Here is a 19104-nt window from a genome sequence, read left to right as displayed (position 1 = left end):
CGGGAGAGCCTACCCGACGGAAAGGGGGAAGAGAGCGCCCCCAGGCGGAGCAGCCTCCGGGGAGGATGGAGCGCCGCGGGCAGCCGACCTGTCGGCGATGCTCCAGCCCCCTCAGTCGTGCCAGGGCCAGAGGGAGACGGGCGAGGGCTCTAGCTGTGAGCGGGGCCCAGCAGCAGCCCCCCTGCGGAGGATGCGGGGCGCCGTCCTGGCGCTGCGCCCCCATCCGTGCGCCTGCCTGCGCTGCAGCCCCCGCGCTTCCAGCGGGCCGGGAGAGACGTTGCCGCCCGCCCATTGACCTAACGAGGGTGGCCCGCCGGGGCTGGTGCGCTCGGTGATCCAGAAGGGCTGCAGCCGCCCGGGACGGCTCTCCTGGTGCGCGTCCTCGAAGAGCCCCGCTGGTCTGGGGGGCAGGGAAGGCACAGCCCTCCTCCTGCGCCCCCGACCGTCCGCTCCCTCCTGCCTGGGGCAGCGGTCCCCCTTGCTGGGACTCAGCAAGTGAGCGTGCAGGGCGCGAGGGGTGTTCCGGCCGGCAGGGGTCGCTCTTACAGCCGGTACGACAGCCCGGGCGGAGGCAGAGGGAGAGCGATGGCGGAGCCCGTGCAGACGGCGCCGGGTGCGGAGTGGAGCCAGGTGAGGGCCGAGCACGGGACGGGGGAGGGAGGCGCCTGTGGGTGCCCGTCTCATCCCCCGCACTCCGTGTGGTTCGCAGGCGGCGCCCGGCGTGGAGCTGTCCCGAGAGGAGAAGGCGCAGCTGCGCAAGGAGAAGAAGCAGCACAAGAAGAAGCGCCGCGAGGGGGAGAAGGCCGCGGCCCCAGGCGCAGGGCCGCCCCCCGAGGCTTCCCCGGCCGCCGCTGCCCAGCCGCCGCTGCCGCCAGGTGCTTGAGGGGGGCCGGGCCCGGCTGCGGCTCTGTTTGCTCCACTGTGCCGGGAAAAGGCCGGGCTGACCGTCTTCCTCCGTTTAGGAGCAGCGCTTCCCAGCCCCTTGCCCGCCGACCGAGCAGCCCCGCCGGGGAAAAGCAAGGCCGAGCTGCGCGCCGAGCGCCGAGCCAAGCAGGAGGCCGACCGGGCCCTGAAGCAGGCCAAGCGAGGCGAGACGCAGGGCCAGGCAGCCCCGCCCGCCAAGCCGCGGCCCTCGCCTAGCGATGCCCAGCCAGGTAGGTGAGGCACCGCCTGGCTGGCTCAAGCCCAGCTGGCCTTAGAGCCCAATCCTATGCGTGTCTACTCGGAAGTAAGTCCCATTATAGTCAATGAGGCTTACTCCCAGGAAAGTGTGGATAGGATTACAGCTTTGGTCTGGAATCCTATCCACCCTTACCTAAGGCTGCAATCTGGAACATGCTTACCCAGTAGTAGGATCCATTAAAGGTAATGGGGCTTACTTCTGAGTAGACACGCACAGTATCAGGTTCTGAAAATTTCTCCTATTCCTCAGCACTGAAGCGGCTCCCAGAGCATGTGCAAGTTGATGATCCTGCAGCACTCAAGAAACTAGCCAAGAAGCTGGAGCGCCAACAGGTGAGATCAAGCAAATTGGTGCTTAGACACTGACAGCACAATCCTGTGCATGGCTACTCAGAAGTAAGCCCCATTGAGTTCAATGGGACATTACTCCCAGGTAAGTGTGTAACAGATTGCAGCCTGAGCTGCACCTTAGGACTTCCACTTTGCCTCTGTGTGCCGCTTCCACCACTGGCTTTAGGTGAGCTTCAGCTATAACGTGAATAAGGCAGGCTCATCTGCTATAGTGTCTATAAGGACAGCAGCAAGACAAGATACATGAGGTGCTTTGCATGCTCCATGTTGTTGAACTCTTGTTAGTTTGCCAGTGTTCATATCTTGTTTTTGAAAACAGGAATGCAGTGAAGCACAAAAGCACACTTTGACTAGCTGACTTGAGGAGAAGCTAATACATGAAAGCAAAAGAGAGTCCTTCTCAAATGCAGTTGGCTACTGAAATACTTCCTTATCCTAGAAAAAATGTACTGTGTGGGGAGAAACCACCAGCTTATTCGGGTTTGATTCTAGAACCTGCTTTTAGTGCTGGAAGGCAGCCCAAAGCTTGGGAAGTTTTAAAACATACTGCTGAGCATGTGCAGGCCATGTTTCTTTCCTCTTGGAGTGTATATATGTTGCAGATGTGGTGTGTGTCTAGAAGGCCAGCTGGGCTTCTAGACAGGTTTGTGCCCTGCAACTTTGGTAGAATTTAGGAGGCTTGGGTGACCAGATAGAGATCCTAGACCCTAGCTTTTGGAGAGGGGAGAATCTAAAACTCTGGGCAAACGGCTCTTCCTGCAGCCCCATTTGGCAAGTGGGTAAGCGCAAGTTCTTTAGAGCAGTCCATGGGTCTTCTGGCCTATCAGCAACTGAACTGCACCTATTTTTTCATGTCCTTTTAAGTAAGTTTTATAATTGACATTTGAGCTATTGTTCTAATTAGTTGTTTTGATTGTTGGATGCCACCTTGAACATAATTATAACAAAAAATAGGTACGCATTTTACAATAAATGAGCACCAATAAGGTGCTCATAGGGCACCGAAGGCAATGCTTGCAGGGCACTTGACATGTCAAAATTGCTGCACTGATGGGGTGAGGGTGTGTGCACTAAGTGGGGACCAGCACTAGCCTTCCAGCTCTGCTCTTCTTCACCTGTCCAGGTGCCTCTGAGACCAGAATACGGTGCCAAAGTCAGCCTCTTCTCCCACCTGCACCAGTACAGCCGCAGAGAATTGCTAACGCAGCAGATGAGGTGAGTGCCTGCCGGTGCTAAGCTCTGGAGCGCACAAAAGGGGCTTCATCTAGGATCTGCTTGCCTGAGGGCTGCTGGAAGAGTGCCCTCGGGCAGTGGTAGAGCCCCTCTTTGGCAAGCTGGAGGTCCCAGTGGTGTGCCTGGAGTTCTCTTGGTGAAGGGCCCCTTTCCCCCGGCGTGCTCACTTGCTCTTCCTGCCCAACACTTTGGTGAGCTGGACGAGACAGAGCATTGCTTCCCTTAGCCCTGTGCTCTTTTCCTGGCTTCAGAGGTTAAAGGAAAGAGAGCAGAAGAAATGAGCCTGATGTCTTAGCCCAGCCTCTCTGGCATGCAGGAGCTGCCTGTGCTCTGGATGCTGCGTGTTTGAGGAATCCCTTGTTGTGTCTCGAGCTTCCTGCCCAAGCGAGCCTTCTAGAAGATAGGCTTCTCCAGTCCATTCCCTCCTGGAAGCACAGAAAGCTCTTGTTTTCTGTATGCTGTCCAGGCTCTTGCTACGACTTCCTTTCTTCATCTATCACTTGTTGCTTTTTGCTGAATTTGGTGGATAAAACCTTGCAGTTTATCAGGTTAGGACCAGCCCTATATTGAAAGTCAGAATGGATGAACGTTGCAACCTTTTTTTAAAGGGGCCAAAAGTAGCACAGGGGTGTTCTTTAAAGGGGCTGAACATTGTTTAGTGTTGCTGAGCACCTGGAAGCTGCCCGCATGGAGCTCAGCGTGGGAGGCAAAGCTTCTTACCTTGTTTGTTGCATGCCAGATGGGGAATGGTGGATCCACATGTCCAAGCATATGAAGTTCCTGTGCTGGTTGCGGAGACTTGAGTGAGGCTTTCCTCCCAAGCCGGACTCCTTGCTGGCTGCTTCTGCGTACTTGACAACAATACATTCAGCCCCTGTAAACAATGGCCACTTTTCAAATACTCAGCAAGATTGAAAGAGGAAAGTGATGAAAGGTGACAAACGTCAAGGTATTCCTGTATTTACAAAAGCATGACAAAAAATTACAGCAGTAAGAGCACTTCTTATGCAGTAACTAGTCTCTTCCCTCCCCTTTAAAGTGTTGTATATTTGGGCTACTGGTTTATTTTATGGTGCTGCAAAAAATGGCCAGGGCATTCATTTGAGAGCTAAACATGACCTCTTCCAACAACTTCCACCCACAGCATTCCTGCGTCTGCCATTCATCCTGCAGTGGTGCGCCTTGGTCTCCAGTATTCCCAGGGCATCATCAATGGTTCCAATGCCCGCTGCCTTGCCCTCTTGCATGTTTTCAAACAGGTTTGTGTTGGGAGGGGTGTCTCTCCAGAGGCCTGTTCTTCTGGGTGTTACACCTTTCACATCTGCTCCTCAGGTGATTGGGGACTATGTCACCCCCGCCAACGAGGAGCTCTCACGGGACCTTGTGAACAAGCTGAAGCCGTACATCAGGTGACTGGGATGGGGAGTCTGGCCCCCACACTGTGGAAGAGCAGGCTGTCTGGGCAAGGGAGAGGTGACCCTAAGGCTGGGCTGAGCATATTTCTTTTCTGCAGCTTCTTGAACCAGTGTCGGCCCCTTTCCGCCAGCATGGGTAACGCCATCAAGTTCCTCAAGAAGGAGATCTCTGCATTGCCTGGGTCCATGCGAGAGGAGGAGGTTAGTTCTGCAACTCCCTGAGGTTGTTGGGAGGACAGGTTGCTTATTGGCAGGGACTGGGCTGCTTCCTTAGTGTTCCAACATGGCGTTGCAGATCAGTGATGGCCCCTTTGATCAAGGGTACGTAGAGGGTCCTCTCTCTCTGTACCTACTCCCAGCAACTTTGGGGAGTAGGATCATCTTCTGTCAGTGATTACCTCTCTTCAGGCATCTCTTTGGAGTTTCAGTCCCAGCCCAAAGATTAGTTGTCTTATGAAAAACAAGAAATTCTCTGCAGGGCTGTGAAGGCGTGTGCTTCCTTGCTAAACTCTGCATTTAGAGTCAGGAAGTCAAGCTCCTGTGGAGAAGGGGCTCAGAACACAGAAAAGGCCTCTAGGGGACAAGCAGGATGCTCTCCCCACTTGGCACAATAAGGGGGGGAGGATGACCCGGGCAGGGAAGGTACGACATGGGGTGTTGGGGGGGGGGTTCTCCAAATGTGATCAGTTCCATCTCTTGGCTGCAGGCTAAAGGATGTCTGCATGATGCCATTGACAAGTATGTGCGGGAGAAGATTGTCCTGGCAGCTAAAGCCATTTCCAAGTCGGCCTTTGAGAAAATCAATGATGGGGATGTCATCCTGGTCTACGGATGGTATGCAGTGGTGTGTGAGGAGGGGGAGCAGGGAGGAGACAGGAAGGAACTGCAGTTCTGCTGGGGAGGTGGAGATGGGGGGAGCAGAGCTGCTACTGTGGATGGTGAGTGGAACTGATACACATAAGGAGGGGACTCTGGGAAAGTGGCTTTTGTGCCTTTGGCATATGCCACTTCCTCTATGTGAATCAGGTGGTGAATTCTGGGCAAGACAGCATGGCCAGGAAGGGGCGTGGGTTGCACCCCTTGGAATCTTTCTTCTCTCTGAGCTGTGACCAACTGCTTCCAACAATTTCTTACAAGACTGAAATTGGTACACTTTTTTTGCAAGTTTTGTTTTAGCAGAAGAAGGGTACAGGGTGAAATGAGTTGGCATGTTGCCCTGCAGTTGAAGTTCCTTATATGTCATCTGTGTCTCTCGGCAGCTCCTCCCTAGTGAGCCGGACTCTGTGCGATGCTCATGCCAAGGGCCGTGCCTTTCAAGTTGTAGTGGTGGACAGTCGGCCCCGGCTAGAGGGTCGGGAGACACTGCGCCGTCTGGTGAAGATGGGTGTTCGCTGTAGTTACGTACTCATTAACGCCATCTCCTATGTTTTGCCTGAGGTATGGAGGGGCTCCACTGGGACTGCAAGGCAAACCTTGGAACTTGGCTATAGGGAAGGATGGCATGCAGGCTACAGGCAGTTCTCTCAGGGGGACTTTGAGAGTGTTGGCTCTCCTGGCTTTGAGAGTGTTGTTGGCCACCTGGAATTTCTCTGGGGAGGCTTGATTTCAACCACTCAAGTTTTCACACCCTCCCCACAGGTGTCCAAGGTGCTGCTGGGAGCCCACGCGTTATTGGCAAATGGCTCTGTGATGTCACGGATGGGCACCTCGCAAATTGCTCTGCTTTCCAAAGCCCACAATGTCCCAGTTCTGGTTTGCTGTGAAACCTACAAGTTCTGTGAACGGGTCCAGACTGATTCCTTTGTCTCCAATGAGCTTGGTATGCCGTTGCACTTGGGTGGGCCTGTGGCATTCATGTACAGATATCCCTGTCCCACCTCCTTCTCCCTATTGCTTCAGGGAATAGGGCTGGAGCACTTGGGCCAAAGGAGCAGTTGTTACCACTTTCTCCCTTACTTGCCCAAAAGGAGGGTGGGGGCAGGGCCTGCAGGCTACAGTGAACCAGGGGGGCACCAGAATATGTGGGAGACTGAAGAGGCAGGGATTTCCTCCCTTTCTGCCCCAGGCCCACAGTCCCTGGTCTGCCTTAGGAGCTTGACCTGGGGTGGGAGGAGGGAAGAGGTGAAAGCTTGACCCATTCTGTGTTGGGGGTGAGATGCTGTTCTCACTGACCCTTCTGCCTACAGATGATCCTGATGACCTGATTGAATCACGACTGGGGTGCAGAGTGCTGGCAGGCTGGCAGGAAAGGAAGTCATTGCGTCTCCTTAACCTGGTCTATGACGTGACCCCCTTGGAGCTGGTGGATCTGGTGATCACAGACTTGGGGATGATCCCTTGCACCTCTGTCCCTGTTGTGCTACGTGTCAAGAATGTGGAGCAGTAATGGGGTGGCAGGGACTAAATAAACCTGTGTTCCCCTGCTATATGTCTCTTGTGTGCACATATGTTTGTGCCTGGGGAAGACTTGACTGTAAGCCATACCCCATGTCACCATCTGTCCTCCCCCCTTAATTGGAGAACCAGTCCCTTCTACATCCAGGACTGCTACTGCCAGAAGCAGCTATGCAGCCCTTCTGCAAGGTGCTTATACAAGCCTTTAAGGTTCTTGTCACCATGGTCTATGTGGACTTTTGAGTGTCTGCAGGGCTCAGCAAGAGGAAGAAGCTGGCAGAGCACTCAGCCTAAAGCCCCTGTACCTTTCTGCAGAACAAGTGCAAGTCCTGAGGTGGCTTCCCAGAAAAGCTGTGGGCCACCTGTACTGGCCTCCCTGCAGCCTGGGTAAACCACATACACCTCTTACACAGCTGGTGCGTAGGCAGTGCCTTGCCAGGAGCTGTGCTTACACACACACACCCCCACACACACACTTTCTCTCGCCTCCTCCTCAGGTGGGGTCTTCATGCTTTTGCATCAGCTGGGCAGGCTGTCTTCTGGGAACTGCTGTCAGAAGCCTGGAGGAAATTTTGGCTGCCAGCACCACAGGGCCAGCCTGCAGAATCCCGGCAGGAGCAGAGTGGGGCTGGCTCAGTGGTGAGAAGCAGGGATGTGCTGTGAGGGGGGAGGCAGGTGAGGCAGAGTCTCCCCGCTGGGGTCCTTCGGAAAGCGCTGCCGCCGCTGTGGGAAGCACCCAAGCACCCACCACCCACACGCAGAGCGAGGAGGGAGGGAGCGCAAGCACGGGGGTGCTTGGGGCCTCTGATGGTGGCGCTTTCTGAAGGACCCCAGCAGGGAGGCTCTGCCTCACCTGCCTCCCCACCCACCGCCCGTCCCTGGTGTGGAGTCAGGCTCAAGCCACGGCTAAGGGGGAGGGTGTCGTCGGTGGGTGCTCAGGTGGGGGGCGACGCTTGGCCCAGCTCTGGCCTTGCTCTCCGGCTCGCTACCTTGCGGTCGAGGGAGCCCCTCCACCCGGCCCACAGGCCTGCACTAGGCTGCTCAGAGACCCCCTTCCCGTCCACGACGGGGCGCGTGGCCTTTGTTCCCGCCCAGCACGACGAGGCGGAGGCGCCGCAGTGGCGCAGAGCCGCCGCGTGGGGGCGCCGCGTTCTCCCGCAGCCGCCAAGCTCCCAGGGTGCTCCGCGCGGCAGCGCAGCCGCATCCACGACTCTCAGAGGACCGCGGGCACCCGAGGCTGCTCGGGGCTCGCGCGACGAGGAAGTGGCGCCGGCGCCGTTCGGTCATCACTGAGAGCCCGCGCCGGCCCCCCGCCATCTTGGTTGTTGCGGCCAGCAGCTCCTTTCCGCCAGGTGAGGTCGGGGTGGGTGGGCTCGGCTTGGGCCCCTCTCCTCCCGTGGGGAGGGCCGGCCTGAACGCCCCGCGAAGGGAAGCCCGTCGGGGAGGCTCCAGCCCAGCGAAAGGGTCCCCGGGAGGAAGCCACGTCTCGTGGCAGTGAGTTCCGTAAGCGAACGCCCTCCACTGCTGCCCACCCTGCATGCCGCGGGCTGAGGGTCGAGGCGGAGAAGCCCCTTCCGCCTCCCCTCTCTGTTTAATTCTGCCCTTTACTTCCCAGCCTGAGGCTGCCATCCTGTCCTCACTTTCCTGGGAGTAAGCCCCACTGACTCTGATGGGACTTGCTTCTGAGTAGACAGGCATGGGGTTGGGCTCTGAGGCAGTTTCCATGTACTGAAAATAAAGCATTGAAAATGAATGATTAAATAGAGAAAAGCATAAGCAGCATAAGTAAATGATCAAGGAGGAAGGGAGCAGGAAAAGAAAATGAAACAAACTCCTTACTGGCAGGGGAGGCAGAGTCCTTCAAAAGCGGCATCGCCTCACGCCCAAGCACCCACAAACCACATGCAGAGCAGGGAGGGCAGAGGAGCAGGCAGGCAAAGTTCATGGGTGGTGGGTGTTTGGGTGCCTCAGGCCGCGATGGCACTTTCTGAAGGACTCTGGTGGGGAATACTCTGCCTCACCTGCCTCCCCGCCCACCTCACATCCCTTCCTAATGGAGAACAAGGTCTCCTCCTTCCCTTCCCCCATCCCACTTAGTTGCGACTCTTCCTCAATTTGAAGAGCTCCAGACATGTTGGCCTTTCTTTGTAAACAAGATGCTTCATCCCCTGCAATGGTTTTGGCTGCCCATTCCAGTTGGATGACATATTCTTTTGAATATGGGACAGTCAGACCTGTGCATTGCAACAGTGCTGTAAATTTGTGTCATAATGGCATGGCAATAGTGGAATGTTTGTTCCCCTTCTGTTCCTAATTACTTGTAACACAGGGTTTGCTTTTTTTACTGCTCTGTGTGTTGTACTGTCTATCCCAACACTACTGCCATTTTCTCCCTGACAGCTCAGACTGTGTGTGTTGTGTTGTTGTTTTTTTGCCCCAGTGCACGTCGCTTAACACTCACTGAGACTGAACAGTATCTGTAGTTTGTTTGTCCGTTCATCTGGAGCTCCTCACAGTCCACCTGAGTAATTTGGTGACATCTGCAACTTGGGCCACTTCATTACTCACCAGGTCATTTATAAAGCGTGTCAACAGCTCCAGCCTCGGAACTCATTTCACTCTCTTGTGAGGCCTGTCTTCTTACTCTTGTTTTCTACTTCCTGTTCTTAACAATGCCTGCTAAGATTACCCAGGAGCCTTTGGTGAAGAAATTTGTCAAAAACTTTACAACACTGATCACCAGATCATTCCTATCCATGTGCCTGCTGGCATAAGAAAATAAGAACAGCCCCACTGGGTCAGGCCATAGGCCCATCTAGTTCAGCTTCCTGTATCTCACAGCGGCCCACCAAATGCCCCAGGGAGCACACCAGATAACAAGAGACCTCATCCTGGTGCCCTCCCTTGCATTGGCATTCTTACATAACCCATTTCTAAAATCAGGAGGTTGCACATACACATCATGGCTTGTAACCTATAATGGATTTTTCCTCCAGAAACTTGACCAATCCCCTTTTAAAGGCGTCCAGGCCAGATGCCGTCACCACATCCTGCGGCAAGGAGTTCCACAGACTGACCACACGCTGAGTAAAGAACTTCTCAAAGAACTCTGGAACAGTGGTTCTCACACATTTAGCACCGAGACCCACTTTTTAGAATGAAAATCTGTCAGGACCCACTGGAAGTGATGTCATGATTGGAAGTGACATCATCAAGCAGGAAAATTTTTAACAATCCTACCCACACTTACCCAGGAGTAAGTCCCATTTACTATCATTGTTAAGAATGAAAAAATATATGTAGTAGCTTGTTAAAAGTACAGGTCTGTAACATTTCTCTAGATGCAATCACATATCATGGTAGCATCAAGTCTAAAATATTAAAAATGAAATATTGAAATGAATGGGGACCCACCTGAAATTGGCTCGCTACCCACCTAGGGGTCCTGATCCGCAGTTTGAGAAACACTGCTCTAGAAGATTCATAAGGCAGGACTGGTCTTCGTAGAAATAATTGTTGCTTCAGCAAGTGGTGTTGTGTCACAGGCTTGCTAGTTTTATCTTGTTATGATTTTAGCCAGTTGACTTGCTGCAAGTCTTAAAGGACTTTGTAATTTTCAGGATTTCTTTTGGAAAATGTGTATTGTTGTTAACTATGAACTATTGGAGAATAGTTATTTTCCAATCCTCTGATACAGAAGCTAATGTAAAGAACAAGTTTGATATTTATATTAGAAGATTAGCAGCTTCACATTTAATTCCTGAAAGAGTAAGGTAGATGTCATCCACATGCATTTACAGCCCCATCCTATTCTCCATTAGTTTAACTTATGAAACCGTGCTGTCAGAGCATGGGCTGCATGCTATGGTTGGGGGGCAGCCAGGTACCCACCTTTCAAGCCTCCTTGCCATCAAATGGATCTCCTCAGATCTACAGCAGCTATTTAGCTGAAGTAAGTTTGAAGAGCCTCCGGGGATGTGTCAGGGTAGGAAAAATGGGATAGGATTTTGGTGTGTGCTGGTGCTGCTGAGATCCACCCCAACAGTTTACAAGAATGTAGGTAAAGAGGATACCAGAAGTGGATACCATTTAGGGTCACCCCTGATTTGAGCACAATCCTTTGTAGCTCTGATAATGTTGTAAGGCTGCAGGAAACTTGGAGATCGAGTAGTTCAGCCTCGGTTCATTCTGCACCATCAGGGCTGCAGAAGTCCATTAGCAAAGAGAGTGACCTGAGCAAGGGAACTCACTGTTGAGGAACTCCTGCAATTCAAGGAATATTTATCAAGAACAATTCAGGGCCCCATCCTATCCTACTTTCCAACACTGGTGCAGCTGCAATGCAGCCCCAAGGTAAGGGAACAAATGTTCCCATACCTTGAGGAGGCCTCTGTGACTGCCTCCCCACCACAATATGGGAGCGGGTGGTGGCGTCCCAGCTTCAGAGGGTACTGGAGGAAACGGATTATCTGGGCCCATTCCAATCTGGCTTCAGGCCGGGGTTTGGGACGGAGACTGCCTTGGTTGCCTTGGTGGATGACCTTCGCCGGGGAATGGACAGGGGGAGTGCGTCCCTGTTAGTCCTGCTGGACCTCTCGGCGGCCTTCGACACCATCAACCATGGTGTCCTTCTGGGTCGGCTGGCCGGGTTGGGGCTTGGAGGCAGTGTCTTGAAGTGGTTCCGCTCCTTCCTGGCTGACAGATCCCAGAAGGTGGTGCTGGGGGATGCCTGTTCGGCACCCCGACCTCTTAGGTTTGGGGTGCTGCAGGGTTCCATCTTATCCCCCATGCTTTTTAACATCTACATGAAGCCGCTGGGAGAGGTCATCCGGGGGTTTGGAGTGGGTTGCCATCAGTATGCTGATGACACCCAGCTTTATCTCTCCTTTCCCCCTGATTCCGAGGAGGCGGTTGGGGTCCTGGATCACTGTCTGGAGGTGGTTAGGGGCTGGATGTGGGCGAACAAGCTGAAATTAAATCCAGATAAGACAGGGGTGCTCTTGGTTCGGAAATCCACAGCTCGGGTACTGGACTATCGTCCTGCTCTGAATGGGGTTGCACTCCCTCTGAAGGAGCAGGTCCGCAGCTTAGGGGTTCTCCTGGATCCACAGCTGCACCTGGAGTCCCCAGGTGGTGGCGGTGGCCAGGGGAGCCTTTGCTCAGCTTTGACTGATTCGCCAGCTGCGACCGTACCTGAGCTGCGCGGACCTGGCCACAGTAACCCATGCCCTAGTGACATCTAGATTAGTTTGTTGCAATGCACTCTACGTGGGGCTGCCTTTGAAGATGGTCCGGAAATTACAACTAGTACAGAACGCGGCTGCTCGTGTGGTTGCTGGAGCACGTCGGTTTGACTCTGTCGAGCCATTGCTTCGGCGGCTACACTGGCTGCCGGTTCTGTTCCGGGCCCAATTCAAGGTGCTAGTTTTGACTTTTAAAGCCCTTTATGGCTCGGGTCCGGGGTATTTGAGGGACCGCCTCCTTCCTTACAATCTTAGATCATCTGGGGGGGGGCCCTTTTGACTGTGCCGCCACCAAGAGAGGTGAGAGGGGCGGTGGCCAGGAAGAGGGCCTTCTCGGTGGTGGCCCCCGAACTTTGGAATACCCTCCCCTTAGAATTGAGAACTACTCCCTCTTTGCTAACATTTCGGCGTGGACTGAAGACCTTTTTATTTCAAAAAGCTTTTAATTGTTGACAGGCTGGCTGGCTTTCTTGCTTTTTATATGAGGATCCACGGGATTTGTTTAGATTTTTTAATTATTGGTAAATTATTTTAATTATTGTTTTTAATGTTGTATTTTTAATTGCTGTAAGCCGCCTTGTGTGCCCTTTGGGCATAAAGGTAGGATATAAATTAATAAAATAAATAAATAAATAAATAAAATATGCAGTGCATGCCCCATTGGTACAGCTGCACCAGCACTGGAAAATTGAATAGGATTTGGCCCTCAGTTACTTAAAGAGGTGAGCTAAGTTGCCTTCCCCAGTCAAAGTGTGTGTGTCATTTTCAAATTTAATCTGCAAAAAGGAAAAAAAAATGCTAATCTCCTGCAAGTCCCTGAATACTTTCCAGTTTTGCAACTTTCTTTAGTTTAATTCTGAGTTCCATCAGCTCTGGATAGAATACTGCTTTTCATTTCTGATGCTTTAATGAGAAATTGCATTTTTAGCAGTTGATCTTGTTTATCAGTTGACCAGTCTCCTCTCCACAGATGACCTTGTTTGTGTGCTCCTCCTTATTTCATTTCTCTTTTGCAGACAGGGTCTTGTGCAAAATGGGGGAAGTAGCACCTGCCTGAGCAGCAGTTGATGCCTTCATGGAACCTTGTCCTACCCCAGGCTGTGCCATGGGGATAGCTAGGGAAGACCAAGTAGATGGAGGTGCCAACCAGACCCTTTGTCTGAAGTCTTGCTCAGGGAACCATTGCTGGGCTGGGCAGAATGATGCAGCCATGGAAGTGCTGGTGCTGCCACAAGTGTGCTTGAGCAAGACAGATACAGGAATAGAGACAGCAGAGCCCCAGATCTCCCTGGAAAGTTGTCTGCAGGAGGAGCGGCTACAGCAGCAGATCCTATGTTGCAAGAAAAGAATTTCAGATGCAGCAGAAGGTGAGCTGCCTCCAAGGCCGCTGAAGAGAGAAAGTGAGACCTGCCTTCAGGGTGCCCTGGGTATGTTTCTGGCCGCTTTCCTGGCTGTAATAGACCATCCCTTTCAGCCTTGGTCAAGCTGATGACATTGGTTTCTGTCTCAAAGTGCTGCTTGGTGGGGGGGGGGGGGGAGAGGTGATGGCTCAATGTCTCACTGGTGGTCATGAGAGAGAAGTCTGTTGTGTTGTATGCGTACCTCCTTTGCTTTTCCTGTACCATGTCCTCAACTCGGCTTGTCAGTTGCTTCCCTTTGCATGTCACTGTGCACTATGTGAACCCTAAAAATGAGTGTGTCCCCTTCCTGCATTATGTTTGATGGGTGTTCTGTGCAGCAAGAGGGCCAGGCAGAGTGGCATGGTTTGCCAGTCTTTTCTCTCTTAGGGGCTGGAACATCTGGGGGCTTGTGACACTGCCATAGCAGTTTCAGCCTCCTTGGTAGAAGGGCCTTCATCCTGCAGAGGCATGAGCCTACCAGGCTCATGAATGAGTCTGGGTCCCTTCCAGCTGCAGGGACAAGGAGTTGGTAGCTTTCTGGAGCTGAGTGTGACTAGTGAAACCTGCTCCTAAACTTTTTGGCACCACAACCCACCTTGTTCTCCATGGTGGGTTGTGACGTGATGCTTCTAATGGTGGAGGAATACTGTCAGGAGGCCACAGAGGCCTCTTTTGGGTCACACTGGGCCAGCAACCCACTCTTTTGGCCTCTACAGACCTCAGAATGGCCTGTAGAAGTGAAAGAAGCAACTTCTGGTCAAAATGGAAGTTGTGTTGGAAAACCGGCATTTGCTTCCAGTCACTTCTGTGGGCCATTTGGAGACCTTCAGAGACCAATAGAGTGGGTTGCCAGCCTGGCACGACTTGGAAGAGGCCTCCATGGCCTCCCAAAAACATTCCGCCACCACCATTCCTTGTTATCGCATTGGACCAAGGTAACATGGGGTTGCAACCCACCACGCATGGGCTTGCAACCCACCAGTGGGTCGTGACCGCAGTTTGGGAAATGTTGGATTCATGGATCCTAAAACCCACTGGGGTTGAAGGGCCGAGAAAGAAGATGGACGGGGGTTAGGAGATAGTTTCATCTTAGTCCCTTCCACTTCTCAGCAGCATCAGGCACAGGCAGGCATATGAGTTAACCCATCCATTTTTTCCAAGCAGATGAGTGCCAGCCATCAGCAGCTATGAGTTCAGTTCTTCCTGAAGAGGTCTCGATAGCCATTCCATCTCTGCAGAAGCCTCCCCATGGTAGCAAGCCCAGAAGGAAAACTATAGTCCGTAAAGGCCGCACCCTGAAGGAACCCAGTGGCCAAGGTGAGGTCTCTGGGCCTTCAGAGAAGGTGCCTGTCTCGCCTGTGAAGGTGCCGAAGAAGCGAGGGCGCAAGTCCAAGACAGAGCTGCTCCTTCTGAAGTTGTCACAAGGGCTGGAATGCCAGTCGCCGGAGCCCCTTCTTCCACAGAAGATGCCAGCCAGCAGTGAGGGCCTAGCCTGCCTTGAGACCACTCCTGGCGGGCGCCCAAAGCGTCGAGCAGCAAAAGTGTAAGCAAGAGGGACTGGGCAAGGAGAGGTATCATGCTTGCAGGCTCTTCTTTGGGAAGTGAGATTGGGATGATTAAGATGGGCTGGCCTGGAGCATGTGATACATGCCCAGCCCTCTTTTCTTTGCTTTGGCTGAGTAAGGGTGCAGTCCTAACCAACTTTCCAGCACTGACCTAGCCACAATGCAGCCCCAAGATAAGGTAATAAACATGCCCTTACCTTGAGGAGGCCCCCTTGACTGTATTCCCACTGCTGGATACAGTGCAAACCACTTTGGTACAGCTATGTCAGTGCTGGAATGTTGGTTAGGATTGTGCCCTAAGACTGTCATCTGATTCACAGTCTCTTACAGCACATTTCTTCCCAGAACCGGGCCCCATTGAGTTCAATAGGACTTAGTGGCCTTACGACCCAATCCAATGGAGGGCCTACGGCAGTGGATGTCACATGTGTGTCAGTGGTTCACTGAGCCAACTGTTCCCTCACCAGTTTTGGGGAGGATCAGGGCAGAGTGGACTGAATGGGGGTTGGGAGTGGGTGAATCTCTGCAGCTGTGGCACACACCAACATCCTACCCCCTTTTCCTGGCCTGCCCATTTAAGGCTCTGTAATGCTTAAGGGATGCTGAAACCCTCTTTTCTATTTGGTGACGTTACCATGGTCAATTTCTATAGCCACAGTTTGTCATGTTAGCACTTGGTCCCTATCAATTAACACTGACACAGTAGGATTGCTTCTAAATAATTTTATTAGAAGCGTTACAACAGTGAGTCAAGTTTGCAAAGTGTTAAAGGTAAGTACTAAAATACATTCTCTTGGAGGTTTGCTCTTCAGTGGTGCTTTCCAGATGTACCTCAGCTCCTACCAAAACATCTGACCAGCAGTTTGCCTTCAAGAAATGGTCTCTCTCACCAACGTTCTTTTCTAACTGCTCTTTCTCAACTGCTTTTCCCACCACACAAAGTTCTCTTTCCTGGAACAGCACACACCAGGATCCTCCCCCCTTTTTCTGGCCTGCTCCCCTAAGGCTCCTTGAACTTACATCAGCTAAATAGCAGCTAAATAGCAATGAGTCTGAGGAGACTCATTGGCAGCAGGGTGGCTTATGGAGAGGTAAGTAAAAAGATTGTTGAGTTTGAAATTAGTGAAGTTAATTTCAAAGTAATTAACAAAGTTAATTTCAGCTTGTTGTAATGGGCAGTATCTCATGTTCTGCTATCCTTATGTGTATACTCCCCATGGTGGTGCCAATGTATACCTGTACACAACTGCATGAGACTCGATGAGTTTCAGGCTCTGCTATCAGCTAAGGATGCAAGAGATCCTCTGTCTATGGCAGGAGTGAATCGGGTCCCATGAGAGATACTGCCAGTTATAACAAGCTGAAAAATCGGCCATTGTGGATCATGTAGTTGAGACTGGGCACAGAATGGATTTTAAGTGAACACAGGCATTGTCTACTGCCAGTCATTTTCACACTCAGATTTATAGAGGCCACAGAGATTTGTGAACATTTGGACAACATGAACAGGAGAGAAGAGATGTTTAGTGTCAATGACTCTTTGATCAAAAATAAAAATATCCATGATTTTAAGAGCTGAGGTAGAGCAATAGGTACTTGGGACTTTAATATCAGAACATCAGTTATGTTGCATAGTTTGAAGAGCTATTTGCTGTAGCTTCGTTCTTGAGAATGCCGACCAAAATAGTAGGCAACCTGTTAGGTGAGAACAGCTTTATTTGACTGTGGCCTATCAGCCTAAACATTGTTAATTTCAATGTCATGAATACTCATGTGAAAGCTTAGTATTTATATAAAAAGATCATTACTTACCTCTCCCAGGCTGTCTGGTTGTACCCCCAATGTAATGTATGCTTGAAAACAGTTACAGACTTTCCTGAATCTCTTGCCAGATGAACTGAGAGTGCCTCTAATTGACCCAGCCAATCCTGTTTACAGGCCTGACCTTTCTGGCTAGGCTCCTCAGGCTGCCACGTTGAAAAGGCAGGCTTGTGCATCCAAGTGGGGAGCTTGTGTGCAGGCTGCACCAGCTGCACTTCTGAATGCAATGCCTTTCCACACCTATTCACTTTCTCTCTCTTGGGGCGCTGGAAGCCAAGATGTGGATTGTGCTCTTTCCCAGCAAGCATGGGGGGGATGGGGTGGAATATTTGGCCCAAGAAATATTGGAGCCCAGCCTGTGACCTTCTGTGCTCCCAGAGCCCTTCTGTACCTGCAGGAGCTGGCTGAGGAGTTGACATCCGTGTATCAGGCCCCTCCTTGCAAAGAGACTCCAGAGGAGCCCCAGAAGAAGCGACGGGGCCGGAAGCCACTCAGCCAGAAGTTGGAGGGTGAAGAAGATGCAGACTTTGTCCCCTCTGAAGAAGGGCTTCTGCAGGCTGAGGAAGAGGAGTCAAGCAACCTGTTGCTGAGCGAGGCATCAGAGTCCGAGTTGGAGCCCAGCCTGCATGGAGCATCGGTAACCAGAACTGTGGGGTTGCTTGTTCCCCAGGCAATAGGGATAATGAGCTATTTCAGCTGGCTGGGGGCCTCTGGGAACTGACAGCCCGAACCACCCTAGCCCTTCCCTGGAAATCTTTCAGATGAGCAGTTTGTTCTCATGACTTGGGGGAAGGGGAAGGGCTGTCATGATGCTATTTCCAGCTTAGGGCATCTGGGCTTTTATTCTTCTTTTCCCTAGAAGACCAAACCTCAGTACCGAGGGTTCGCTTTCAATGGCTTGCACAACTCCATTATGGCTCCAGTGTGGAAGTCTCTGGATATCACTCACCGCTTGTAAGTTTGGGGATCCTTGCGTGTATATGGCTTGCTTTTCACAGTGAAAGAGTGGAAGAGTTGAGAGATGGGATTGCGCTGGCAAGATGGAGGGTCAGGGTCCTTTTGCTTCTGCCCCAGAGTTAGGAAGGCACCGTTGCTCAACATCCATAGCACAGTCCTCCTGTTGAGCAAATGTTGCTACCACTGGCCCAGGCAAGTTTCATATGGGTCTGACCTCACAAGACTGATGAGGCAGTGACAAAATGCTTCCAGAGCATGTGACCACCATCTTTCTGGAGTGAAGCAGGTCTGAAATCTGGTCAGTACTCAGGTAGGGGTTTTGTCTAGAACCCATAGGACTCATTTCTGACTCAGACAGTAGATCCATGTTGTTGACACAGACTGGAAGTGGAACTCCAGGGCTTCATGCAGGAGCTTTCTCTGCCAGGGGTTGAAACTGGGCCCTCCTGCATGCATGCAAAGCAGATACTCTTCCTGTGAACCATGGCCCATTCCCCCACCATTCAGTAGCTCAGTCAAATGAGATGACAGTGTGTGGGAGTTGGGTTCAGTCCCTGAAGTTGGGGCAGAGGTGGGAGGCCTGCATCAAAGGACCATGGGTTCATGCTGGAGGTCAGTTTGCTTGGTTGAATGCCAGACTGACCTTTCCCTTTCCCCACTAACATTGAGATAGAGAGCTCCAGGGCTAAACCACCATCTTGACAGTTAACATCACATGTTCACTAAAATTGGCATTTCCTGAAAAACGAAACCAGGTTGATCTGCTGTAGCTTATTGTGGTCTTTTATCAATCGTACAATGTGTTCAAAGTCTTTGTGTTGAAATTGAGCAACGTGTTTCCATTCCTGTTATGAGGAACCCGTTGGGAAAGGTGAAGGGCACACAGGAGTGAGATTAGGAGGAGGGACTGCAGAAAGGCAACCAGAAGCTATTCATGAAAGGTCTCTTGGTCTTATGTCTCTTCAAATGATTTTGGATCTCCTGACCATCACCATGGGCTCCTTCATAGGTTGCAACTCATGGTTCCCCACAGACAGGGAGCATGTCAACATAGGATGCCTTTTTAGTTTGAAAGCACTAATACCTTGAAATCCTTGAGCAGAACTTAAAAAGAGAGGAGATGCAAAAGAGTGCTGTTGAATTCCCCTGACTTGCTGCTGTTGCCTGTGGGAGGCACTGGCTTCCCTCCAGGGTGCTTTCTGAGGGAAAATGATCAGGCCGTATCTGCCTGAATGATGGGTGGAGCTCGCCCCAAAGGGTGAAACATTCCAAGTGTGGTTTGTAGAGCAGCTCTCTAAGAGGGCCAGTGGTAGCAAAAGAAGGCAAAGTGGGAACTGCTGATTATGGAAAGTGGCTGCCTTCCCACTTTCTCCTTTTTGAATCGTGCTCCCAAAGGGCCCTGTTCCCATTCTTTAACATCTTTGCCTGAGGCACATATGTGGACACCACCAAAATCCACACAGTGTATGCAACTCTGACTCACAGCCCAATCCTATCCAACTTTCCTGTGGTGGAGGAGCAGTCATGGAGGCCTCCTCAAAGT

At 51.9% G+C, this 19104-nt stretch overlaps 2 protein-coding genes across 2 annotated transcripts in view; both read left to right on the top strand.

Moving 5' to 3' along the window:
• Positions 1-8: 8 nt before the first annotated feature.
• EIF2B4 (eukaryotic translation initiation factor 2B subunit delta) lies at positions 9-6607 on the top strand. Its single transcript, XM_066626796.1, has 12 exons — positions 9-630; positions 710-875; positions 963-1154; positions 1433-1515; positions 2657-2748; positions 3911-4025; positions 4099-4175; positions 4280-4382; positions 4888-5015; positions 5441-5618; positions 5820-6000; positions 6368-6607. Exons 1-12 carry the CDS (start codon positions 586-588, stop codon positions 6565-6567), a joined length of 1560 nt encoding a protein of 519 aa, XP_066482893.1. The 5' UTR covers positions 9-585; the 3' UTR covers positions 6568-6607.
• A 476-nt stretch (positions 6608-7083) lies between these two features.
• Positions 7084-19104, top strand: part of GTF3C2 (general transcription factor IIIC subunit 2) — a 31860-nt gene continuing 19839 nt past the window's right edge. Inside the window, exons 1-5 of the mRNA XM_066623907.1 lie at positions 7084-7214; positions 7671-7927; positions 14383-14761; positions 16983-17241; positions 17464-17558. Of these exons, the coding sequence (XP_066480004.1) occupies positions 7084-7214; positions 7671-7927; positions 14383-14761; positions 16983-17241; positions 17464-17558 (1121 nt within the window). The remainder of the gene's footprint in view (positions 7215-7670; positions 7928-14382; positions 14762-16982; positions 17242-17463; positions 17559-19104) is intronic.

This window comes from Tiliqua scincoides, chromosome 1 (genome assembly GCF_035046505.1).
Source record: "Tiliqua scincoides isolate rTilSci1 chromosome 1, rTilSci1.hap2, whole genome shotgun sequence".
NCBI classification, from domain to species: domain Eukaryota; kingdom Metazoa; phylum Chordata; class Lepidosauria; order Squamata; family Scincidae; genus Tiliqua; species Tiliqua scincoides.
Note: the sequence above shows the minus strand (reverse complement) of the source record. Positions and strands in the feature narration are given on the sequence as shown.

Excerpts from the sequence above, each read along its gene's own strand:
- EIF2B4 (XM_066626796.1), top strand. The coding sequence starts at position 586 with ATGGCGGAGCCCGTGCAGACGGCGCCGGGTGCGGAGTGGAGCCAG. Across the intron at positions 631-709 it reads CGGGTGCGGAGTGGAGCCAG|GCGGCGCCCGGCGTGGAGCT; the intron begins GTGAGGGCCGAG and ends TGTGGTTCGCAG. Across the intron at positions 1,516-2,656 it reads AGAAGCTGGAGCGCCAACAG|GTGCCTCTGAGACCAGAATA; the intron begins GTGAGATCAAGC and ends TCACCTGTCCAG.